Source organism: Pelobates fuscus, chromosome 3, assembly GCF_036172605.1.
Source record: "Pelobates fuscus isolate aPelFus1 chromosome 3, aPelFus1.pri, whole genome shotgun sequence".
Classification (NCBI taxonomy): domain Eukaryota; kingdom Metazoa; phylum Chordata; class Amphibia; order Anura; family Pelobatidae; genus Pelobates; species Pelobates fuscus.
The window spans coordinates 167,437,401-167,464,458 of NC_086319.1; the positions used below are offsets into that span (position 1 = coordinate 167,437,401).

Consider the following 27,058-nt stretch of genomic DNA (forward strand, 5'->3'; position numbering starts at 1 on the left):
TTATATGTTACTAATACACACATCAATATACATGCATATATATATATATATATATATATATATATATATATATATATGTGTGTGTGTGTGTGTATTACTGTCAGGATCACATCAATTTACGTCTATTACCTTTACCTTGTTTAGTGTATCTTGTCTCCAATTGTCTCCTTTTTTTTCCTCTTACAGCAACCCTTGTGCATCTTTTACTTCATCCCAGTCCCTGTTTGTTTCTTTTTACCCTTCTCCAGCCTCTGTATTTCTCTTTCCCCCAGCCCCTTTTGTGTTGTTCTTAGCCCCAGCCACTTTGTCTCTTTCTCCCCTTCCAAATCTCATCTGTGTGTCTCTTTCTAACGCCAGACTCTGTGTGCCTCTTTCTCTTCTCCCAGCCACTCTCTGTCTCTTTTTCGCCAGCCCAGCGTTGCCTCCCACAAATCTTGTGTCACTTTGTTCCCCTTCCCTACTGTATGTCTCTTTGTCCCCCCAACAAACCTTCAGTGTGTCTCTCTTCCCCATCTCCTCCCTGTGTCTCTCTTCCCCATCTCCTCCCTGTGTCTCTCTATTACCCCATATGTCTCTGTGTCCCCCCTTCTCCTGTGTCTCTCTAATACCCCTCTCTTTGTCCCCCCAACCCCTATGTCTCTCTATTACCCCTCTGTCTCTATTACCCCTCTTTGTCCCCCCATCCCCTGTCTCTCTATTACCCCTCTGTCTCTTTGTCGTCGTCCCCCAACCTGATGTCTTTCTATTACCCCTCAGTCTCTGTGTCCCCCCTTCCCCTGTGTTTCTATTACCCCTCTATTTGTCTCTCCCCTTCCCCGCTATTTGTCTCCCGCCCTTCCCTCTATTTGCGCCCCCTCCCCTCTATTTCTCTCCCCCCTTCCCCTCTATTTCTCTCCCCCTTCCCCTCTATTTGTCCCCCTCCTTCCCCTCTATTATTTGCCCCCCTTCCTCTTTATTTGCCCCCCCTTCCCCTCTATTTGTCTCCCCCCTTCCCCTCTATTTGCCTCCCCCATTCCCCTTTATTGGCTCCCCCTTCCCCCTCTATTTGTCTCCCCCCTTCCCCTCTATTTGCCTCCCCCTTCCCCTCTATTTGCCCCCCTCTATTTGTCTCTCCCCCTTCCCCTCTATTTGTCTCCCCCCTCCCCTCTATTTGCCTCCCCTCTATTTGCCCCCTTCCCCTGTGTTTCTATTACCCCTCTATTTATCCCCCCTTCCCCTCTATTTATCCCCCCTTCCCCTCTATTTGCCCCCCCTTCCCCTCTATTTGTCTCCCCCATCCCCTCTATTTGCCTCCCCCTTCCCCTCTATTTGCCTCCCCCTTCCCCTCTATTTGCCCCCCCCTTCCCCTCTATTTGTCCCCCTCCTTCCCCTCTATTTGTCCCCCTCCTTCCCCTCTATTTCTCTCCTCCCCCTTCCCCTCTATTTCTCTCCCCCCTTCCCCTCTATTTCTCTCCCTCCTTCCCCTCTATTTCTCTCCCCCCTTCCCCTCTATTTCTCTCCCCCCTTCCCCTCTATTTCTCTCCCCCCTTCCCCTCTATTTCTCTCCCCCCTTCCCCTCTATTTCTCTCCCCCCTTCCCCTCTATTTCTCTCCCCCCTTCCCCTCTATTTGTCCCCCTCCTTCCCCTCTATTTGTCCCCCTCCTTCCCCTCTATTTGCCCCCCTTCCCCTCTATTTGCCTCCCCCTTCCCCTCTTTGTCCCCCCATTCCCCTCTATTTGCCCCCTCCTCTCTATTTGTCCCCCTCCTCTCTATTTGTCCCCCTCCTCTCTATTTGTCCCCCTCCTCTCTATTTGCCCCCCCCTTCCCCTCTGTTTGCCCCCCTTCCCCTCTATTTGCCTCTCCCCCTTCCCCTCTATTTGACTTCCCCCCTCCCCCCTATCTGCCCCCTCTCCTCTATTTGCCCCCCTTCCCCTCTATTTGCCTCCCCCCTTCCTCTCTATTTGCCTCCCCCTTCCCCTCTATTTGCCTCCCCCTTTCCCCTCTTTGTCCCCCCCATTCCCCTCTTTGTCCCCCCCATTCCCCTCTATTTGCCCCCCCTCCTCTCTATTTGTCCCCCCTCCCCCCTTCCCCTTCTGACCTTTTTACAGGAGGACTGAGGGAGGGGGCGGAGCTAACTACCAAGCTCCCTTGCGGTTCCCATAATTCCCAGCATCTACACATCATAGAGTAATCCCTACTCTATGATGTGTAGATGCTGGGAATTATGGGAACCGCAAGGGAGCTTGGTAGTTAGCTCCGCCCCCTCCCTCAGTCCTCCTGTGCTGACAGCTATGATGCTGTCAGTATCAGTGAGTGTGCTGCTGCATCGCTACGCGGCCGCCCGGCACACTCACTGATACGGATAGCATCATAGCTGTCAGCACAGGAGATGGGGCCGCCGGCCGCAAGGTGAGTAATCACCTCAGAGTGTGCAGCCGGACCGGCCACCCGGCGGCACTGACATGAGGCCGGCGGCCGCGATATTCTTGTGCAGCAGGGCTCCATCTCTCCCTCCAGCCCCCCAGGTGCCGCGGCCCACCGGGAAATTTCCCGGTATCCCGGTGGGCCAGTCCGGCCCTGCCCATTAGAGACTACAATGGAGTCTAATGGGGCCTGGAGGGGGGTCTCTCCAACACTCTGGTTCCTATTCACAATATAGCAACACAACATAGCTCGCTGATACCTAGGCCAAGTTGGCTCCTCTTACCTTAATTACTGTTGCTGGGTGGCAGTCTGTGGGCTTGCTGGAAGGCTGTGGGCTTACTGGCTGCAGCTGGCAGGCTGTGGGCTTGCTGGCATGCTGTGGGCTTGCTGGCTACTGCCGGCAGGCTGTGGGCTTGCTTGCTGTGGCTTGCTGGCAGGCTGTGGCTTGCTGGCTGTGGTTGGCAGGCTGTGGGCTTGCTGGCTGTAAGCCTAACTGGTGGCCTGTGGGCTGGCTGGCTGGCCGGCCTGTGGGCTGGCTGGCCGGCCTGTGGGCTGGCTGGCCGGCCTGTGGGCTGGCTTGCTGGCTACTGGGGCACTTGTAGATTATTTAAAGAAATAATCCATGCACAATAACCACTACTGCTCTGTGTAGTCGTTATGGTGCCAGGAGGGCCGGGCCCCCCTTTCAGAGTAAGTAGTCAAACCGTTTAGAACAGTTTGACAACTTACCTGGGGTCTGCTGGGATATGAGGCTGTAGTAGGGTATAGGAGCAGTGGTGCAATGTGTAAGGGGTGCAGTGTGTGTGAAAGGTTCAGTGTGTGTGAGGGGGTGTAGTGTGTGAATGTGTAGGGTGTGTGGGGCAATGTGTGTATGAGGGGGCTGTGTATGTGTGTGGCAATGTTAGTATGGGGGGCTGTGTGTGTATGGGTGTGCAGTGTATGTGTGTGTGTGTGTGAGGCAATGTGTGTAAATGTGTATGGTGTGTGTGGGTGTATGGGGGCAGTGTGTGAATGTGTATGGTGTGTGGGGGCAGTGTGTTTATGGGGCTAGAGTTCACTCGAGAGGGAACTCTAGCTCGTAGCTCCAGGCCTAGAGTTTACTCTCGCAAGAGCCGTAACGTTGCCGTGGTAACTGCGGCAACAATCTGTGCTCGCGCAAGAAGGACCCAGAGGAGCTGAAGGCTGAGCTCCCGGGTCCTCTCTTCCTCCCTCCCCTGCCCGCACGGTGCCTGCGGACAGGGGAGGGGGCGATTACCCTCCTCTTACTCCCCCCTCTTCATACCCCCCTTCTTACTCCCCCTCACTCTCTTCTTACCCCCTTCTTACCCCCTTCTTAGTCTCCCCCTCACTCTCTTCTTGCCTGCGGACAGGGGAGGGGGCGATTACCCTCCTCTTACTCCCCCCTCTTCATACCCCCCTTCTTACTCCCCCTCACTCTCTTCTTACCCCCTTCTTAGTCTCCCCCTCACTCTCTTCTTACCCCCTTCTTACTCTCCCCCTCCCCCTCTTCTTACTCCCCCTTCTTACTCTTCCCCTCTTCTTACTCCCCCCTCCCCCTCTTCTTACTCCCCCTTCTTACTCCCCCCTCCCCCTCTTCTTACTCCCCCTTCTTACTCTTCCCCTCTTCTTACTCCCCCCTCCCCCTCTTCTTACTCCCACATCTTCTTACTCATCCCTCTTCTTACTCCCCCCTCTTCTTACTCCCCTCCCCCCTCTTCTTACTCCCCCCTCCCCCCTCTTCTTACTCCCCCTTCCCCCCTCTTCTTACTCCCCCTTCCCCCTCTTCTTACTCCCCCCTCCCCCTCTTCTTACTCCCCCTTCCTCTTTTTACTCCCCCTCCCTTCTTACTCCTCCCTCCCCCTCTTCTTACCCCCCTCCCTCTCTCTTCTTACCCCCCTCCCTCTCTCTTCTTACCCCCCTCCCTTTCTCTTCTTACCCCCCTCCCTCTCTCTTCTTACCCCCCTCCCTCTCTCTTCTTACCCCCCTCCCTTTCTCTTCTTACCCCCCTCCCTCTCTCTTCTTACCCCCCTCCCTTTCTCTTCTTACCCCCCCTCCCTTTCTCTTCTTACCCCCCTCCCTTTCTCTTCTTACCCCCTCCCTCTTTCTTCTTACCCCCCTCCCTCTTTCTTCTTACCCCCCTCTTTCTTCTTACCCCCTCTTTCTTCTTACCTCCCCTCCCTTTCTCTTCTTACCCCCCCAGCCCTCTGTTCTTACCCCTTCCCTCTTTGTTCTTACCCCCCTCTCCTCTTTGTTCTTACCCCCATCCCTCTTTGTTCTTACCCCCTCCCTCTTTGTTCTTACCCCCTCTCCCTCATTGTTCTTACCCCCCTCCCTCCCTCTTTGTTCTTACCCCCCCTCCCTCCCTCTTTGTTCTTACCCCCCTCCCTCCCTGTTCTTACCCCCCACCCCCCTCCCCTCCCTCTCTCCCTCTTTGTTCTTACCCCCCTACCTCCCTCTTTGTTCTTACCCCCCACCTCCCTCTTTGTTCTTACCCCCCCTCCCTCTTTGTTCTTACCCCCCTCCCTCTTTGTTCTTACCCCCCTCCCTCCCTCTTTGTTCTTACCCCCCAGCCCCCCCTCCCTCCCTCCCTCTTTGTTCTTACCCCCCTCCCTCTTTGTTCTTACCCCCCCTCCCTCTTTGTTCTTACCCCCCTCCCTCCCTCTTTGTTCTTACCCCCCCCTCCCCTCCCTCCCTCCCTCCCTCTTTGTTCTTACCCCCTCCCCTGTAGCGTGGCCGAGCGGCTGTGCAGTCTGCGGTGCCCGGCCGGAGTGATAGGAAGGTGCACACTGAGTGTGCACCTTCCTGTCAGTCCGGCCGGGTACAGGAAACAGAAACTCCTGTTCCGCGCGGAACAGGAGTTTCTGTTTCCTGTACCCGGCCGGACTGACAGGAAGGTGCACACTGAGCACCTTCCTATCACTCCGGCCGGGCATCGCGGACCGCACAGCTACCGGGGAGGGGAGGTGAGAAGCTGCAGCCGCCTGAGGATCTTAAGAGAGCGCTCAGGCGGCTGCAGCATTTAAAGGGGCGGCCGGGCCCCCTGATGGCGGGCCCCCCTCCCGGCCGGGCCCTCGGACCGTGTCCGAAGTGCCCGACCGGTCAGTCCGCCCCTGGGTACAGTGTGTGTTAGATGCAGTATGTGTGCTAGGTGCTGAGTGTGTGTGCTAGGTGCTGAGTGTGTGTGAGGGGTACAGTGTGTGTGTTAGGTGCAGTGAGTAAGCTTAGGGGTGCAGTGTATTGGTGAGGGATGCAGTGTGTGTGATGGGTACAGTGTGTATGTGAGGGGTACAGTGTATGTGTGTGAGGGGTGCAGTGTATCTGATGGGTGCAGTGTGTGTGTGAGGTGCAGTGTGTGAGCAAGGGGTGCAGAGTGTGTTTGAGGGGTGCAGTGTGTGTTAGTGATGGGTGCAGTGTATGAGTAAGGAGTGCAGTGGTTGTGAGGGTTGCAGTGTGTGTGTGAGGATTGCAGTGTATGTCTGTGAGGGTTGCAGTGTATGTGTGTGAGGGTTGCAGTGTATGTGTGAGGGATGCAGGATATCCTCTCTAGTAATGATCTCCCAGAGGTGGGGTACAGCTACAGCAAGAAGATGGTCTCACCACTGGATTAGGAAACTTATTTATTAGGATATAGAAGGGGGTTAGGCAATATGTAAAATAAAAAGGAACACGCCAATGTTAGGAATAAATGTATATGGAGTGTTCCTTTAAATCTAGTCACAATCTGAAATTTTATTGCATGGGCTCATAACAGAAGTGACACTAGCCATAGTTTTTTTTTTTTTTTTTTAACGGTTTGATTTTTTTTTTTTACCTTGGGTCTGCCAGAATCCACTCTCTGCCTCCAAAACTAACGCCAGAAAGCAAGACGTTCCTAAGGAGGACGTCCTGAAGTGCAGGGTTTGGCATATTGCTAAGCTGTTTAGAAACTTCAGGCTTTCTGGCATTAGTAGTGTAGGAGGAGAGTAGCTCCCAGCAGATCCCAGGAAAATGTGAAATTCTTAATTTAGTGAATAACCCTGATAGTAAGTATATCAGTAGATGTCTCGCAGTTATCTCTTTGTCCGCTGCTAAGTTGTGGAATGAATAAAGCAGCGTCATTGTCCATTAAGAAAAGGAAATCAGCAATGTAGAATAACCATTACAACCCAAGAATTTGGAAATACATAGTGCAATATTGGAGGGAATCTTAGGGTACTGATGTTTGTTCTACTCACTAAAGTGTGCCAAGCAGAGTTCCTTTTTTTTTTTTTAAGGAATGCACTCCAGAATGGTGTGGCAAAAAGAAAAAGGGTTGGGTGTCTGTTGTCTCTTGGCTCTATGATGAAATTAAGAAACTGGCATACATTAGGGGCATTCTTCATGTGTGAATCAGTGTCAGGTTGATATAAGCTGAGGGATGTCTGTAAAAACATTATCTTAAGAACTGTAACACTGTTGCAATACTAAAAGTATTACAAACACTACATAAACCCACCAATACATTTACTGATGTCTTTTTTCTTCATGTCACATGTTAAATAATTTGAAGTCTTTAGTGAAACTATCTAAATGTGAAAAATCAGCTTAAGCTTGTGCTACATGTCTAATTGTTGCCATACCCTGCTTTGTAGCAATTTAGTGAAATATATTGCAACATGTATTTTAACAGCTGCCAGATGTTACCTCTGTACATGCCAAAAAATCCTTCCGAACGAACCGTCTTTACCAAACAGTCAAACCTGTGAATAAGAAAAACAATTTAGTGCACAAGACAAATAATTTGAAAGCAGCGTTGTGTAGGAACATCAGAGAGCAGTTTGGTAAGTAATATGGTGAGGTATGTAGTTCCATAATACCTTCAATAGTAACTGTTATCTAGCCCTGATATACAGGGAGTGTAGAATTATTAGGCAAATTAGTATTTTGACCACATCATCCTCTTTATGCATGTTGTCTTACTCCAAGCTGTATAGGCTCGAAAGCCTACTATCAATTAAGCATATTAGGTGATGTGCATCTCTGTAATGAGAAGGGGTGTGGTCTAATGACATCAACACCCTATATCAGGTGTGCATAATTATTAGGCCACTTCCTTTCCTTTGGCAAAATGGGTCAAAAGAAGGACTTGACAGGCTCAGAAAAGTCAAAAATAGTGAGATATCTTTCAGAGGGATGCAGCACTCTTAAAATTGCAAAGCTTCTGAAGCGTGATCGTCGAACAATCAAGCGTTTCATTCAAAATAGTCAACAGGGTCGCAAGAAGCGTGTGGAGAAACCAAGGCGCAAAATAACTGCCCATGAACTGAGAAAAGTCAAGCGTGCAGCTGCCAAGATGCCACTTGCCACCAGTTTGGCCATATTTCAGAGCTGCAACGTCACTGGAGTGCCCGAAAGCACAAGGTGTGCAATACTCAGAGACATGGCCAAGGTAAAAAAGGCTGAAAGACGACCACTGAACAAGTGTCAGGATCGGGACAGGGATCCAACACGCAGAGTACTAACAGTAGAAAGGTACGTATACCGGGCCTTAGAATGGCCGGACTAACGTACAGAGAATAGTCAGAGACAAGCCGAGGTCGAGGGAACGAGAAGACAGGTAAGCGAGAGACAAGCCGGGTCAGAGGGATAACAGAGATAAGCAGAATAGTACAACAAGCCGGGTCAGAACCAAAGAGAATACTAGAATACAAGAGCACTGAGTGACTAGACAAGCTAGAACCACGACAGGGCAATGAGCTGACGAGTGAAGCAAGCTTAAATACCCTGAGTCCGAAGAGTAGACACGCCTCAGCTGAGTGCTGATAGGATAAAGCCAATAGAGTGGCAGGTCGCTCGGGATAGCGTCAAGACGTCACGTATCGAGCGTCATGTTAGAAAAGGAAGCGGATCCCTTGCGGCCAGCGTTAGAATGACTGGATGGACCGCGGGGAACGGGAGATATGGCGTGTCTAGACGGATAAACAACTAAGTCTCTACCCTTCTCAAAGGTAGAGACCTCAGGTACCCTGACAGTACCCCCCCTCTCAGATACGCCCACCGGGCGGAAGGAACCGGGACGAGATGGGAAGCGGGAGTGAAACGCCCTGCGGAGACGAGGAGCATGGACGTCCTCCTGAGGTACCCAACTCCTCTCCTCAGGACCATATCCCTTCCAGTTGACCAGATACTGTAATTTTCCCCGGGACAATCGGGAATTGATAATGGAGTTGACCTCGTACTCCTCCTGACCGTCCACCTGAACAGAACGAGGTGAGGAAACCGCAGAGGAGAATCTGTTGCAAATCAGTGGTTTGAGCAACGACACATGAAAGGAGTTGGGAATGCGTAAGGCCGACGGCAGAGCTAGGCGATACGCAACCGGGTTGATACGAGACAAAACCCTGTAAGGACCTATGTACCGAGGCGCAAATTTCATAGAGGGAACTTTTAAACGAATGTTCTTAGTACTCAGCCATACTCTATCCCCAGGGATAAAAACTGGAGCCGCCCTTCTGTGTTTATCAGCGTGTTTTTTGAACAACATAGAATTATGCAGGAGAATCTGACGAGTCTGATCCCACAACTTCTTCAGATTGGCGACATGATCATCAACCGCCGGTAATCCTTGGGACGAAGAGACCGAAGGAAAAATGGAGGGATGAAAGCCATAATTCATGAAGAAGGGGCTGGAACGAGTAGAATCACAAACGAGATTATTGTGTGAGAACTCTGCCCAAGGAATCAAACCGACCCAATCATCCTGGTGTTCGGAAACAAAGCAGCGCAGATATTGTTCAATCTTTTGATTAGTACGCTCAGCGGCTCCGTTAGACTGAGGGTGATATGCAGAGGAAAAGTTCAATTTGATGCCTAATTGAGAACAGAAGGATCTCCAGAATCGTGAGACAAATTGAGAGCCTCTATCAGAAACGATTTCAGAAGGTATCCCATGTAAGCGAAAAACTTCTCTCGCAAAAATCTCCGCCAATTCAGGAGACGAGGGGAGTTTAGGCAACGGTACAAAATGAGCCATCTTAGTGAATCTATCCACCACCGTGAGAATAACCGTCTGTCTCTTGGAGGCAGGTAAATCCACAATAAAGTCCATGGCCAAACAGGACCATGGTTTCTCAGGAATGTCCAAGGGGAGCAACAAACCACAGGGAGATGCGTGAGGCTGTTTAGTCCTGGTACAAGTCTCGCAAGCCCCGACGAACTCCTTAATATCCTTTCGTAAAGAAGGCCACCAGAAATCCTTGGAGATCAAGGAATAAGTCTTGCGAATGCCAGGATGACCAGCCACCTTGCTTTCGTGGAAACACTGTAAGAGCTCCAGTTGGAGTTCAGGAGGAACAAATTTTCTTCCCTCAGGAGTCTGTCCAGGAGCTAGATGCTGTAAGTTCAAGATCTGGGCAAGCAACGGAGAATGGATTTTGAGACTTGTGTTAGCAATAATGTTGCATTGGGGTACAATAGAGGACAGAACCGGTTCAGAAGAAGCCAAAGGTTCATATTGGCGAGATAGCGCATCGGCTTTAGAATTCTTTGAACCAGGCCTATAAGTAAGAACGTAGTTGAAATGGGTGAGGAATAACGACCAACGAGCTTGCCTGGAAGACAATCGCTTGGCCTCTCCAATATAGGACAAGTTCTTGTGATCCGTTAAAATAGTAACAGGATGTAATGTCCCTTCCAATAAATGTCTCCATTCTTTTAAAGCCTTGATAACAGCTAGTAGTTCTCTGTCCCCAATGTCATATCTGCTCTCCGCACCAGACAATTTTTTAGAAAAAAATCCACATGGATGTAAAGGCTTATCCACACCTAACCTTTGGGATAGGATAGCACCTACGCCAGTCTCTGAGGCGTCTACCTCAAGTAGGAAAGGAAGAGTGGTATTAGGGTGAACCAAAATTGGGGCGGAAGCAAAACGCTCCTTGAGAGTTTTAAAAGCAAGGAGAGCTTCCGTAGACCAATTCTTAGTATCAACCCCCTGTTTGGTCATATTGGTGATGGGCGCAATAATAGAAGAATAACCCTTAATAAAGCGCCTATAGTAATTGGAGAACCCAATAAATCTCTGAGCGGCCTTGAGACCCTTGGGTAGAGGCCAATCCAGAATGGACTGGAGCTTATCCGGGTCCATCTTAAATCCCTCCCCAGAGATCACATAACCGAGGAAATTTACTTGGGTTTGATCGAAACTACATTTCTCCAATTTGCAGTACAGCCCATGTTGAAGAAGTTTGTGCAAAACCCTTCTGACCTGATCGTGGTGAGTCTCAATCTCTCTAGAATGTATGAGTATATCGTCCAGGTATACAATAACACACTCCTGCTGAAATTCCCTAAGAACCTCATTAATCAGATCCTGGAATACAGCCGGTGCATTACATAACCCAAAAGGCATAACTGTATATTCATAATGACCGTAGCGAGTATTGAACGCCGTCTTCCACTCGTGTCCCTGCTGGACTCTCACCAAGTTATATGCCCCTCTGAGATCTAACTTGGTGAAAATGGTAGAACCCTTTAAACGATCAAAGAGTTCGGTAATCAAAGGAATGGGATAAGCATTCCTAATGGTTATCTTGTTCAAACCTCGATAATCAATACAAGGCCTAAGTGAACCATCCTTCTTTTTAACAAAAAAAAATCCAGCCCCGGCAGGGGAGGAGGATCTCCTAATGAATCCCTTGTCTAAATTCTCGTGAATATACTCCTCTAGGACTGAATTCTCCTTAGTAGATAACGGGTATACATGACCCCTGGGAGGCATGGTACCAGGGAGTAGGTTAATCTTGCAATCAAAGGATCTGTGTGGAGGTAAGGTATCGGCTCTCTTTTTATCAAATACTGCCTTTAAATCCAGGTACTGAGGCGGTATTTGTATCTCTGTAGGATTAGAGGAGCTAGCCGACGTGTTTGCCAGGCAAAGAGGCGAGACCCTCCGCAAACACTTCTCTTGGCAATTCTGACCCCATGAAACTATCTCCCCTAATTCCCAATTAATGATAGGGTTATGTCTCTTTAACCAGGAGTACCCCAGGACTATGGGAATAGAAGGTGAGGAAATGATCAACAGGGATAGATCTTCCTCATGCAAGATGCCAACAGTTAAATTCACAGGTATGGTCTCACGGAAAATAACAGGCTCAAGTAACGGTCTACCATCTATGGCCTCAACGGCCAGAGGTGTCTCCCTTAACTGAGATGGGATAGTATGCTTGTTAACAAAAACTTGATCGATAAAGCTCTCAGCGGCTCCAGAATCGATCAAAGCCATGGTTTTTACTACTCCCTTCTCCCAAGTCAAGGAAACGGGTAACAGAAGCCTGTGATCTTTATAATTGTGAACAGAGGACAAAATAGATACACCCAAGGCCTGTCCTCTAGAGAAACTTAGGTGCGAGCGTTTCCCGAACGATTGGGACAATTTAGGCGTAAATGACCTCTGACTCCACAGTACATACATAAACCCTCCCTTCTCCTGTACTGTCTCTCCTCCTCTGTGAGGTGAGTATTACCTATCTGCATAGGCTCAGGAAAACGTGAGGTTTCGATCTCAGAATTTCGAAATGCAGGAGCTAGTTTAAAGGAGGGTCTACGAGTCCTATCTCGAGTGTTCTGCCTCTCTCTTAAGCGTTCATCAATGCGAGAGATAAAAGAAATTAAATCCTCCAAACTCTCAGGGAGCTCTCTAGTAGCGACCTCGTCAAGGATTACATCTGATAGCCCATTTAAAAATACATCTATATAAGCCTGTTCGTTCCACTTAACTTCTGCCGCCAAGGATCTGAACTCTAGTGCATAATCCACAAGTGTTCGATTTTCCTGTCTAAGGCGCAACAGTAATCTAGCTGCATTGACCTTCCTACCAGGGGGGTCAAAAGTTCTTTTAAAAGCAGCTACAAAGGCATTATAGTTATAGACTAACGGGTTATCATTCTCCCATAAAGGATTAGCCCATCTCAGAGCCTTCTCAATGAGTAACGTAACAATAAATCCAACCTTCGCTCTATCTGTAGGATAGGAGCGGGGTTGTAATTCGAAATGGATGCTGATCTGGTTCAAAAAACCACGACACTTCTCAGGAGAACCGCCATAACGTACTGGTGGAGTAATACGAGAAGAAGCACCTACAGTAGCTACTTCTAGACCTGAACTTACAGGAGAGATCGAAGGAGTACGTGTCTCCTCTGGTGGGTTACTAGCACGAGACAAAAGCGCCTGTAGTGCTAGGGCCATCTGATCCATCCTGTGTTCCATGGCGTCAAACCTGGGGTCGGAAGAACCAAGCTGACTGTTAGTACCTGCAGGATCCATTGGCCCTGTCGTAATGTCAGGATCGGGACAGGGATCCAACACGCAGAGTACTAACAGTAGAAAGGTACGTATACCGGGCCTTAGAATGGCCGGACTAACGTACAGAGAATAGTCAGAGACAAGCCGAGGTCGAGGGAACGAGAAGACAGGTAAGCGAGAGACAAGCCGGGTCAGAGGGATAACAGAGATAAGCAGAATAGTACAACAAGCCGGGTCAGAACCAAAGAGAATACTAGAATACAAGAGCACTGAGTGACTAGACAAGCTAGAACCACGACAGGGCAATGAGCTGACGAGTGAAGCAAGCTTAAATACCCTGAGTCCGAAGAGTAGACACGCCTCAGCTGAGTGCTGATAGGATAAAGCCAATAGAGTGGCAGGTCGCTCGGGATAGCGTCAAGACGTCACGTATCGAGCGTCATGTTAGAAAAGGAAGCGGATCCCTTGCGGCCAGCGTTAGAATGACTGGATGGACCGCGGGGAACGGGAGATATGGCGTGTCTAGACGGATAAACAACTAAGTCTCTACCCTTCTCAAAGGTAGAGACCTCAGGTACCCTGACAACAAGACACACAAGCTGAAACGTCAAGACTGGGCCAAGAAATATCTCAAGACTGATTTTTCTAAGGTTTTATGGACTGATGAAATGAGAGTGAGTCTTGATGGGCCAGATGGATGGATTGGTAAAGGGCAGAGAGCTCCAGTCCGACTCAGACGCCAGCAAGGTGGAGGTGGAGTACTGGTTTGGGCTGGTATCATCAAAGATGAGCTTGTGGGGCCTTTTCGGGTTGAGGATGGAGTCAAGCTCAACTCCCAGTCCTACTGCCAGTTTCTGGAAGACACCTTCTTCAAGCAGTGGTACAGGAAGAAGTCTGCATTCTTCAAGAAAAACATGATTTTCATGCAGGACAATGCTCCATCACACGCGTCCAAGTACTCCACAGCGTGGCTGGCAAGAAAGGGTATAAAAGATGAAAATCTAATGACATGGCCTCCTTGTTCACCTGATCTGAACCCCATTGAGAACCTGTGGTCCATCATCAAATGTGAGATTTACAAGGAGGGAAAACAGTACACCTCTCTGAACAGTGTCTGGGAGGCTGTGGTTGTTGCTGCACGCAATGTTGATGGTGAACAGATCAAAACACTGACAGAATCCATGGATGGCAGGCTTTTGAGTGTCCTTGCAAAGAAAGGTGGCTATATTGGTCACTGATTTGTTTTTGTTATGTTTTTGAATGTCAGAAATGTATATTTGTGAATGGTGAGATGTTATATTGGTTTCACTGGTAAAAATAAATAATTGAAATGGGTATATATTTGTTTTTTGTTAAGTTGCCTAATAATTATGCACAGTAATTGTCACCTGCACACACAGATATCCCCCTAAAATAGCTATAACTAAAAACAAACTAAAAACTACTTCCAAAAATATTCAACTTTGATATTAATGAGTTTTTTGGGTTCATTGAGAACATGGTTGTTGTTCAATAATAAAATTAATCCTCAAAAATACAACTTGCCTAATAATTCTGCACTCCCTGTAAATCATCTCCCTACACCTCACCCTTGAAATGACACACTAAGCACCAAAACCTCTTTTGACTAATGAACTGATTTTGGTGTATAGATCATGCACATGCAGACTCACTGCTCAATTGTCCACTTCCCCTGGCTTTGATTCACAGCCTCTATGAAAAAAAGGATTTCATTTTTACTTGAACTTTAAAGGACCACTCTAGGCACCCAGACAACTTCAGCTTAATGAGGTGGTCTGGGTGCCAGGTCCTTCTAGGGTTAACCCATTTTTTCATAAACATAGCAGTTTCAGAGAAACTGCTATGTTTGTGAATGGGTTAAGCCTTCCCCCTATGTCCTCTAGTGGCTGTCTCATTGACAGCCGCTAGAGGCGCTTGCGTGCTTCTCACTGTGATTTTCACAGTGAGAGCACGCCAGCGTCCATAGGAAAGCATTGAGAATGCTTACCAATGTGACCGGCTGAATGCGCGCGCAGCTCTTGCCGCGCGTGCGCATTCAGCCGACGGGGAGGAGAAGAGGCGGATCGGAGGAGGAGAGCAGGAGGAGATCTCTCCGCCCAGCGCTGGAAAAAGGTAAGTTTTTACCCCTTTCCCCTTTCCAGAGCCGGGCGGGAGTGGGTCCCTGAGGGTGGGGGCACCCTCAGGGCACTCTAGTGCCAGGAAAACGAGTATGCTTTCCTGGCACTAGAGTGGTCCTTTAATCACAAAAAGGAGGCTGTTGCAGACTCCATCAGGAAATTACATAAAAAGGGATACTATAGGCACCCAAACAGCTTTAGCTTAATGAAGCAATGTTGGTGTATTGATCATGCCATTGCAGTCGCTGCACAATTTTCTGCCATTTAGGAGTTAAATCACTTTGCTTATGCAGCCTTAGTCACACCTCCCTGCATGTGCACAGCCTTCCTAAACACTTCGTAAAGTCATCTAATGTTTACACTTCTTTTATTGTCAATTCTGTTCAATCTAGAATTTCTTATCTCCTGCTCTGTTAATAGCTTGCTCACTGGCAGAACTACCACCAATGCAGCTGGTGCGCCAGCGCCGGGGGTTCCATGACTGAGTCTGCTGAGTCTGTTGCTTCCTGGTAATCGAACTTCCAGACAGTGATGGGCCCCATCCAGAGTCCGGGGCCCAGAGTGCTGAGAATATACCTTTGTGTCAGTGTGTGTATATGTGTAACAGTATATGTATAAATGTGCCCGTGTGTGTATGTGTCAGTGTATCTGAGTGTGTGTGTATGTGTGCCAATATGTATATCTGTGTGTCAGTGTGTGTATCTGACTGTGTATCTTTGTGTCAGTCTGTGTGTCAAGGTGTGTATGTGTGCTGGTGTGTGTATCAGTGTGTATAATAGTCTCCGTGTTTATATGTCTGTCAATGTGGATATCTGAGTGTGCATATTTGTGTCAGTGTGTATCGGTGTGTAACATGGTGTCTGTGTTTCTGAATGTGTGTATGTCTGCCAGGGTATGCAAAGGCAACAGTACATACATCCTGATTGTTAAATGTCATATATCTAGGATCTAATTTTTGTTCGTTAACACTAACCCTACGCTCTTAATGCTATACCATACCAGCCTTACCAGCCTTACCCCTAGGCAATTGGTATGTTGCAAGATAAAAATAAAAATAGGCAAAAACATGTAAAATCGGGGGGCGGAGCCTAGCACCCTGAGTGAACGGACGTGCCGAGATCAAGCTCCCGCAACAAACCACAACTTGGAGGGTGAAAACCCCCAAAAACAACGCGCCCGCACCTCGGAGGGCTACATTAATGCTGGGGAAACCCGGGTGTACTCATAGACACCAAAACCAGCCTTCTACCCACCCGGGAACCCGAAATCGCATGTTGAGGCCTGCTGAAGATCGAGCTGAGGTGAGACGGCCGCTCTCCTCGCTCTTTAATTGTCACGGAAATACATCGACCCTCCTATCCTCCCCCCCCCCTTGGGACCGGTGGGGGATATCCCGGTCCCCGCTGGAAGTCCGGAGTAACCTTTACTTAGACCGGACCCCAAGCGCTACACACGCATCAGCGGCATCGCCACACGAGGAGCACAAAAGATGGCGGCGGCACACTCTCCACTTAAGCCAACCCAGCTCTCAAGTCACAGGACCTGCTATAACGGAGCAGCCGATATTGAGCAGCGATTGGACAAACTATTCAGAGACTTTTGGGAGAGACTTCAAAGTCGCATGCAGTCAGCACAGCTACAGCAGCCAGACCCCCTGGAAAAGGGTAAGAAGGGTCACGGGCAGCGGGGGGTGAGGGGGTCACCCTCGGGCAAAGCACTAGACCACCCACTGTTTACTCGTCCTAGCCCACCCAGGCTGAAGGCTAAGAGGGTCCTGACCCAGCAGCATCGCCCACACCGGCGGCGGCCCATACGCCGCAAACGGCAGCCCACCATCAGGCCTCCCGCCGCTCCCATGAGAGGAGGAAACTCATGCTCGGAAAGCAGAAGAGTTTGTGGCCACAAGATGCAGGCCTATAAATCAGCCTGGGGCTGGAGGGTCACCTACACTCGCACCCATGCAGCAACTGACCCCCACGATCCACCAAAGGGATACAGATGCCTCCCGCCAGAAGGAATCGGATGAGGGAGACAACTTCTAATTACCACTCTCATGTCCCGAACACTCTCTCCACCGTGTTCCTGCGCATGACAGCCTAATACGATGCCGCATACTGCCATGATTGCTGAACTTGGGATCCAATATATCCTTCTTTCTGCCTCAATACCCGGACACTAGTGTCTTATAATCTTTAGGATAGCTAGTAAAAAGTTGCTAAGTATTATAACCTGTAAGATTTACCTTTGAACAGCATACAGCCTGTACTATTATTGCCTACCTTGGTAGGAATGTAAACCTTATGTGACATATTGCAGTTTTTAAAATGTGCAGCTCAAGTACATAATCACAGGCTACCACTATAAGGATGCTCTTACATTGCTAATCACACTTACCGGTCCCCTGAGATCCCTACCCCACCTACTCTCCCTCCTAATGGAATATGGACGCGTCTCAGGCTACAAAATTAACTTGGAAAAATCGGTGGCCATGCCATTGGAAATGGACAGGGCGGAGATTGGTAACATAAAAACCAACCACTCCCTCAAATTCACAAGAACTGACATTAAATATCTAGGTATCAAACTCACTGCAGACCCAGGGAAACTGTATGAAGCGAATTACACACCCACTATGCAAGCACTCTGTCGGGATCTAGAAAAATGGCAAGAAACACCAATCTCATGGATAGGGAGACTGCATGCAATAAAAATGACGTTGCTACCCCGCCTACTGTTCCGGTTCCAGGCCCTACCGATCAAAGTTACCAAACAAGACCTAACGACACTACAAAGACACATAGATAACTTTATATGGGCACAAAGACGACACAGAATAGCTAGACAAGTACTTTACCGACCGAAAACAAGGGGAGTACTGGGTCTCCCAAACCTGTATCAGTACTACTTGGCGGCTCAGTTAGCCCAAATAGTAGCTTGGCATACACCAGAGGGTTCACACCGGTGGGTAGACCTAGAAACAAAGCTAATGAGCACGGATCTGCCACAATTCTGGATATGGGTCCCCAAACAAGACAGACCATCCCTACGAACCACTTGCCCGGCGATCCTAAATTCCATACGTATATGGGACAGGACAGCCACTAAATATGCACTTAAACACACACCCTCACCACTGACTCCGTACCTGAGAAACAAAGCGTTTGAACCCGGGCTGAGCGCACAAGACTTTCGGGGCATACAAAGTACGGGGATACAGAGATATGGCCACATGTATGATGGGGAATCCTTCAGTTTGATAATCTGAAAACCTTAGCACCCCTAACTATGAAAGACTTATTTTGATCTATAAAACTGCGAGACTTCGCCAAAAACCCAGAGGTTAGAAAAGCAGCTCACGAAAAGCAATGTAATGCCGAAACCGTTCAAAAGGGCTTAATAACAGCCATATACGCACAACCCACGATACATTGGCCAGTGGGAGACGGACCTGGGAGGGGTACTGGAAGGAGAGGACTGGGTAGACATGGGAAGTGACAGCTAAGACATCAATATGTGTATTGCACCAGGAACAATCCTACAAAATGCTCATGAGATCGTATACCACACCGGTGCAATTACACAGAAAGGGGAAAACCACGACAGACACATGTTGGAAGGGTTGCGGTTGTAAAGGCACCTTCGTGCACATGTGGTGGGAATGCCCAGAAATAAACAAATATTGGAAGCGCATACAGACACTACTGACCGACGTACTGGTGAGACACATAGATTTAGACCCATGGTCGGTCCTGTTGTCCAAACCCATAGATGGCCCCCCCAGGAAAGAACAACAACTCTTTAATAAACTCACACTGGTGGCCAGAAGGGCTCTAGCCCAGGCATGGCTGAAGCCCACGATACCCACAGATAACGACACATTAGTAAAGATCAAAGATACATATTTGATGGACAAACTCACAGCCCAAACTAGAAACACAGAAAAATCATTCCATAAAATTTGGCAACCATGAGAAGACTATGCTGACGAATAATCCCCTAACTAGACAAAGACAGAGGCTCCAGAAGGGGCCTAGATCCGCCGTGCGCCCCTCCCACCACCTGGCTCCATCCCCAATCCACCCACCTCCCCTCACTTCCCTCCCTCCAACAAAGGTAGAGTGGATAATGACGGCGAAAACTTCTTCTAAAACTCCTTAGAGCCACAAGCACGCCACTACGAAGGATCCACATAGACAGCAGACGTAAAGGTAGTGCCACACCAAATAGCTGGCATCGAGAAGTATAAGAGAGGCACTAAGACCACCCCAAGACCACGACCCGGCACTAGGGTCTATTTATGACAATCCCTACGGCCAGAAGAAAGAACCTGATAGGGCACCACAACCCGCGACCAAAACGACTCCCTGAATAGGGTGGCACATAGGACGGGTAGACACTAGACGTAACAGCCAGGAACACACCTACACGTCTTTAAAGTCCACTATGGCATGACTCCAACTCACCCACAGTATCGGACATAGAAGGCAGCCGACAGCACAAAAGTTCAAACTGTTTTACGCAGGAACACTGACCGATGTGACAAATGGGAATCTAATGGATGGTGTCTTGATCTGCATTTTGTAGTCCTATGGTTTAATGTATTTAATTGTATTGTTATGTTCTTTTTATTTTATGAGTAGGCAAGACATGCCCTCCAAAGTTAAAAAAAGCGACACAGAGCGGCAAACCACAAATGTCATATAATCTGAAAAAACAATTTTCTATTGTAACATACAATGTCAAATTATTGGTAATCGGCCCCTGCGTGAGCCAATGTATATCGCTATGCCGCACTCCGTGTCGACACAAAAATAAAGAATTAAAAAAAAAAAAAAAAAAAAGTGATTTAACTCCTTAATGTCAGAGAACTGAGTAATGATACTGCAGGGGCATGATTAACCCCTTAGTGATCGCGGACGTACAGGGTACATCAGACATAAAAACAGTTGTTAGCGACAGGGTATGTCAGCGGCAAATATGATTGTGATCGCTTCCAGCGGCTCTAGGGTATTGCAGCGATTATGCTGAGGCATCCTGCAATACCCACCCTAACTGCCGGGCCCCTGGGTGATGCTTCCCTGGTTCCCTATACTCTGCCTGTATGCTGAGTGCCTTGAGGGGTTGAGGCACTCTGTAAAATAAATAAAATTTTAAATAAAATGTAAAAAATTTTATTAAAAAAATATATATAAGTGATAATCTTCCCCCAGGACCCCGGACGTGTATTCCTAAATTAAATACCTGATGGCCGTTCCCCCGCCGGCAATCGTTCTTCCTCTCCGTCTGGGGGTACTGTCTGACAGCCCAGACAGTCCTCCATCGCCTAAATAGGACTCCATGGGCCATGTGATCGCTCCGAAAGAGCGGTCACATGGCCGCAATAGGCGACCATAGTGTTGTCTGCAGGGGGACTTATAAAATAAAAAAATTAAGTTAATAAATTTTAAAAAAACTAAACAAAAAAAATATATAGATATGTATGTATACATATATTATAATCTATATATAATATGTATATATATATATATATATATATATATATATATATATATATATCCTATATATAACGTCATACTAAGTGTATTGATAAAGTCATTTGAAAAGGGTGAAACACGTCTCGGAACAAGGAACCCACGGTGCACACTTTAGCTTGTTTTAATGTGTTTAGATTTTTCTTGAATAAACTGATTTAACTTCAAGTCCAATTTGGGTCCTCTTAAAGCTGCTTTAACCCCTTAAGGACACATGACATGTGTGGCATGTCTTGATTCCCTTTTATTCCAGAAGTTTGGTCCTTAAGGGGTTAAGGAAGGGTGGTGTCCTCTATATAGACATCTAAGCTATTTTACAGGTCTATAGGCTCTGGAAAAGGTGAGCAAGCATTTGCACTTATTACATTACAGTACCCTGTTTACCTTTTTACTACATCAGAAGGTGTTTCCTATTGTGTCATTTTTGTCTCACTCTCTGAGGAACACTAACGTGGCTTAAAAGGTATAGTGCCACCAGACGACACTCCTGCTGATGAGATTTGAGCCTGTCCTGCGTGAGGCTCATATAGATGTGAGTTGATACTTCATAGTTTCTATACGATTCATTCCAACATCACAGATTTATGCTGACCTCCCCCGTCTTTTTATATATGCCTTGATATCGACTGGATTGGACTATCATCCAAGTTCTGCAAAAGACTGATATATTCCCATTTAGGGTAGGTAGTTAGTTTTAACCACTTAACGCTCCACTCTTGAGGTTAAAGGGACACTATAGTCACCTGAACAACTTTAGCTTAACAAAGCAGTTTTGGTGTATAGAACATGCCCCTGCAGCCTCACTGCTCAAACCTCTGCGATTTAGGAGTTAAATCCCTTTGTTTATGAACCCTAGTCACACCTCCCTGCATGTGACTTGCACAGCCTTCCATAAACACTTCCTGTAAAGAGAGCCCTATTTAGGCTTTCTTTATTGCAAGTTCTGTTTAATTAAGATTTTCTTATCCCCTGCTATGTTAATAGCTTGCTAGACTCTGCAAGAGCCTCCTGTATGTGATTAAAGGTCAATTTAGAGATTGAGATACACTTATTTAAGGTAAATTACATCTGTTTGAAAGTGAAACCAGTTTTTTTTTTCATGCAGGCTCTGTCAATCATAGCCAGGGGAGGTGTGGCTAGGGCTGCATAAACAGAAACAAAGTGATTTAACTCCTAAATGACAGTGAATTGAGCAGTGAAATTGCAGGGGAATGATCTATACACTAAAACAGCTTTATTTAGATAAAGTAATTTAGGTGACTATAGTGTTCCTTTAATAGTTTTTGGGCTTTTTTCCACTTTTTTTCGTGTGCATGTTATTGGTGGGTGTTGTAGCAGATTTTAATTGATAATTACAAATATTTGAAGCGCCTTTATCACACAGATTATTGTATATATTTCTAGGGTCAAATATAAGGCTTGATTTTCCGTTTTGTCACATTGAAATTTGCCAGATTGGTTATGTTGCCTATGAGAGCATATGGTAGCCCAGGAATGAGAATTACCCCCATGATGGCATACCATTTGCAAAAGAAGAAAACCCAAGGAATTGCAAATGGGGTATGTTCAGTCTTTTTTAGTAGCCACTTAGTCACAAACACTGGCCAAAGTTAGAGTTCACAATTGTTTTTTGCATTTTTAACACACAAACAAATATAAATGCTAACTTTGGCAAGTGTTTGTGACTAAGTGGCTACTAAAAAAGACTGGACATACCCCATAATGAATACCCTGGGTAGACTACTTTAAAAAAATATGTACATATGAGGTGTGATTCAGAGATTTATGACAGATAAAAGTGTTACAATGTTACTATTGATAACTTTTAAAAATATATATTTTGAAACAACACTACTTGTACTTATTGCCCTATAACTTTTCAAAAAAGCTAAGAACATGTTAACATTGGGTATTTCTAAACGTAGGACAAAATTTAGAAACTATTTAGCACGGGTGTTTTTTGGCGGTTGTAGACGCGTAACAGATTTTGGGGGCAAAGTTAGACAAAGTTTTTTTTGTGTTTTTTTTCATCATATTTTATAAATGTTTTAATTGTAAATTATATGATATAATGAAAATAATGGTATCTTTAGAAAGACCATTTAATGGTGAGAAAAACGGTACATAATATGTGAGGGTACAGTAAATAAGTAAGAGAAAATTACAGCTAAACACAAACACTGCAGAAATGTAAAAACAGCCCTGATCCCAAACGGTAAGAAAATTGAAAAGCGGTCTGGTCACAAACGGGTTAAAGGGACACTGAAGGCACCCAGACCACTTCAGCTCAATGAAGCAGTCTTGGTACTGTGTCCCTATTGCACTTAGTGCTGCAATGTTAAACATCACAGTTCCAGAGAAACTAGAATGTTTACATTGCAGCTCTAAGTCAGCCTCTAGAGGCTGTCTCTACCAGACAGCCACTAGAGGGCTTCCTTGCTTGAAATGGACCATATCCGGTATCTGACACTAGACGTCCTCATGCTCTGTATGAGGACCTCCAGGGTCAGATTTTTCCCCATAGGAACATTGATTCAATGCTTTCCTATGGGGAGGTCTAATGTGCGCATGGCATTTGCCACTGTGGCGGAACCAACCTCGCCACTGTGCACTGGAGGAGCCTGGCTGCTCGCCTGCTCCCTTTAGACTATGGCCCGGCAGTTAAAACCTTTTATTTTCCCTGCTGAAAGGCTTATTCGTGCCTTTCTGCCGGGGTGTTCGGTAGATTCAATCTACCGAACAATGTACCGAACGATGGACCACCTGGGAACTGGAGTGTGCCGTAATTGACCACTCAGAAGCTGGATTGTATGCTGGTTGCCAGGAGTGTAAGCTGATTGTATGCTTTTCCTGTTCGGCTGTTTCCAGGGTTCGTGTGTTTCCTGTTTGGGAGTTGGAGGATTTGTGTAGTTTGCAGTTCAGGAGATTGGTGCTTGCAGTAGCTGCCTGTGCATTGGAAAGGGGATTATTGCCTAAACGGTTTTTAACCTCTTGTGTGCAAAACTGTCCGTTACAGCCATGCATGCGCATTAGAGCCCGCGCATCACGTTACAGAGGAGGAGGAGCTCCCAGTGCAGAGGGACATTGGCGCTGGGATCAGGTTAGCTGGGATCAGGTTAGCAAGTAAAGGGGGGAGTGATAGTGCCATGAATACAGCTTTGTATTCCTAGCACTATAGTATCCCTTTAATACCTCCAAACCCTTAATTGAGTTAAAGCTGTTATGGTGCTAAGAGAGTACCTTTAATGTAATCTAAACTAAACCAACACATATTATCATAAAACTGATCTTATATTACTGAAATCAGTATGGGAAGTTGAAGCCAAGTTGGAGAATTTTTTGACCTACATTTTGCATTTTGGTTTTCAGTTGAAACTGAAATGTTTTTATTGCACTGCTAAAATGGTAATGCTGTGGTCTGGTTACCCTAAATCAGCAAGACCATCCTTGACATTTGTTGACTTAAATACATTTTTGGATATGGTTAAAAAGCTTGCTTCATAAACAGGGAGCATGACTCACTGCAGGAAGACTGTAGAGAAAGGAGGGTGTATAGTCTGTGCCTGCCAGCAACAAAATTCCGCTTAACAAAACTTCTCATCAACTGGCAAATGTGGGTTCCATGGAGTTAGTAAGACAGAGAAAGATAAAGGTGTACACATTGTAGTTATAAAGAACAGGACCATAGTAATGGATCATCCCAAAAAGTTTACAAACTCTTTAACCCCTTAAGGACACATGACATGTGTGACATGTCATGATTCCCTTTTATTCCAGAAGTTTGGTCCTTAAGGGGTTAAACTCCTTTTGAATACATTGTTTTAATGTAAATTTTAAAAGTGTGTAAATGAACACGCATAAATGTGTATTAACTGTTATTGTTTTTTGGGGTGCTTTTAAAGTAGGATTGCCAGATCCACCACATTTCCCCAGATACATCACTTTTAAATGTTACATAACTGTTCTCATTAAAGTTTGCACTTCTCCATGCCACGGGAATAGTTTTAAATCCGATTACATTTTATTTTATGCATTAGGACTCCTTGTGTGTTTTAACTATGTATTCTAAACTTTCTAGCTAATTGCGCACAGATCCTGTTACACTTTTAAAAAAAAAGTGTTGCTATTGAACACTTCTGCATATTATATATTTTGAAAGTTCATATTCTCATATTTGCAGTCCAACAGAGAAGAATAATACAATTTTAAATATATTGAGTCTGAACCATCTAATCAACTGTTCTACCTACAGAGTGACTCACAACTTTAGAAACCGCATCAAAATATAACAAACATCTCTGTTGCTCTTACAAGACAAGACTAATCTTGATAAAAACTTTGGTCTCCTGTATAATTATCCCACATTCTTTACCTGCTCCTCTCATCTCTCCCTTTAAAGTCTAAAAGCAAAATCAATAAGCATGGCTGCTGTACCACTTGAACCATATCATGTAGAGTTCTAAAGATGTCCCAGATTTCTCACTGTAGCCCAGGTTTTATCCAGAACAGCACACCACATTGCAATTCCTTTGTATTTACACTTACATCCCAGTGTAGAAGCTGCGTCCTTGCTGGTTCTGTAGTCTTGTCTTGGCAAGGTCAATGGGGAAAACACAAGTAACTCCAACGAGTCCAGCTATTCCACCATTAATCAGTTTAGCTGGCAAGCTGGAATGTAGCAAAATTAAACGGGTTAAAACAATTTACATGCATATTGAAATGGATTGACTTCTAATCACCAGTATCCATATTGACAGTCTTCACACCCCTTTTATACATTTTATATTCTGATTCTCATTACTCATTCTTATTTAAAAAATATCATTGATTCTTTGAAGAAAAACTACTGTAATTACTTTCTAATTTTTTTCACATTTGTATTTAATCCATACAACACCACCCAACCTCCCTCCTTCCTGTGATATATTAGAAGTGGTTAATATGGGGCAGTATCACTCGCTAATGATGGTGGGTGTAATGGATAAACCTGCTCAATGGGAAGCTGAACTAAAAATTACATTCCTTATTGTCCAATGGCAGAAAGCAATCACCAACTTTAAAGAAGTCTATGTGTCTGGCACAGTGGGTAAATGTGAGCCAGTCTGATTGGAACAAGATAGTTTCCCAAACTCATTCCATGCCGTTGATGCAAAGAAGCCATAGGGAACCATTAATACACTTTCTGGTACTGTAACTTACTCCATGTCTATTGGAAGAGGGTTCACCAATTGATTGTGGTCGTCACGGGGCATAATCTCCTACAACTACCCCAAGTTTTTCTCTTAGACATGATTCCTCACAAGCTCCAAAATCTGACAAATATCTAATTTTACAGGGATGTGGAATTCCTATTGCCTGACACCTGGGACATATAGTTCTGGGTGCAGGGCAGGAAATCTTAACCTGCCTTTAGCCCTGTCGTGGGCAAGTGTCACAGCTGCTACAGGGAGCATGTGGCCTTGCATTCCGAGGGGTGGTCAGAGTGCCTAAAAAAACCTCGTAGGCCCACTTTTACTTTGTAGCCAGGACCAAACTGCTGTCCTTCCCACTGTCTAGGCTCCAGCTCCACTTAATGCCAGATGTTTTATAGAGGGGGCTGCTCCCTGACTGTTTTGGAGACCTTGAGTCACACAGTACTAGAAGCAATATGGAGGTTGGGGCAGACACAGTAATTGATGAGTTAGGGTTGAGACACTAATGAGGTGGGTTGGTGAGGGACACTAATGGTGGAGTGTATGGGCAGGGACACTAATTTGGGTGTGTTAGAGGCAGGGACACTAAGGGATGATAAAGGGTGTGGGTTAGGGGCAGGGACACTGATGGGGTGAGTTAGTGGCAGGGACACTAAAGGGGAAGGTTAGGGGCAGGGACACTTATGGGGGTGGGTTAGAGACAAGGTCACTAATGGGCGTGGGTTAGGGGCAGGGATACTAATGGGGATGGTTCATGCAGAGACACTAATGTGGTCTGGTACGCGGCAGGGACTCTTATGGGGTGAGTTAAGGGTAGAGGCACAAACGGGGAAGGGTTAAAGGTCTTACGAATACAAAACTGTATTCCTAACACTACAGTGTCCCTCTTTCCCTCCCATTCAGCTAAATAACCCTTTAAACCCTTACCTGATTCCAGTGATCCTCTGACATCAGCCGATGGATGGGGTTTGATTACTTACAATGGGGGTCTCCGGGGCACAAACAAAAACATTTTTTTCTTTTGCAGTCTGCGATTATGTTATGTTATACCAAATCACTGTTTTCTTTCATTTATATTCCCTCTGTAAACCCTAACTTTATAGTCTCTTCAAAATGTATAGTTCCTTGTTTACATATATACACTTAAATATTACCTATCTGTTCAGGTTTTAATGGTCTGTGCTAAATAGGCAGTGCTACAGTAGATTATAGGTCATGGTTATTCTAAGCCTACAAACGATGTAAATTAGCAGTCTGTGAAGGAACGCCGTCACTGCGTACCATGCCCACATGTGCCCACCCACTTGTCCAGTCACATTGGACCCCCAAGGACTTGGACTGTGGACCAACAGACTTGTTGCAGGCCCGTCATGGGTCTGGCCACAGGTCTATTTCTAGGGGGGGGGCGATATATGATGGAGGGCCTGATTTGTTTGGCACGGGCCACAAGCTTGCGGCACCATTTTTGTGACCGTTTTCCATGTGTCTAGCTGTTGGTCAACAAACGGGGGTGGGGTGGGGGTGTGCAGCA

General features: G+C 46.4%; 1 protein-coding gene across 3 annotated transcripts in view; it reads right to left on the reverse strand.

The window, feature by feature from the left end:
- Positions 1-27,058, reverse strand: part of SLC25A18 (solute carrier family 25 member 18) — a 70,597-nt gene that overhangs the window by 22,947 nt on the left and 20,592 nt on the right. For all 3 annotated transcript variants that reach the window (XR_010090431.1, XM_063447646.1, XM_063447647.1), the window contains exons 3-4: positions 24,881-25,003; positions 7,066-7,121 (exon numbers count right to left, since the gene is read on the reverse strand). Coding sequence is in view for 2 of the 3 variants with exons in the window: in XM_063447646.1 (XP_063303716.1) it covers positions 7,066-7,121; positions 24,881-25,003 (179 nt within the window). In the remaining variant the exon portion in view is untranslated. The remainder of the gene's footprint in view (positions 1-7,065; positions 7,122-24,880; positions 25,004-27,058) is intronic.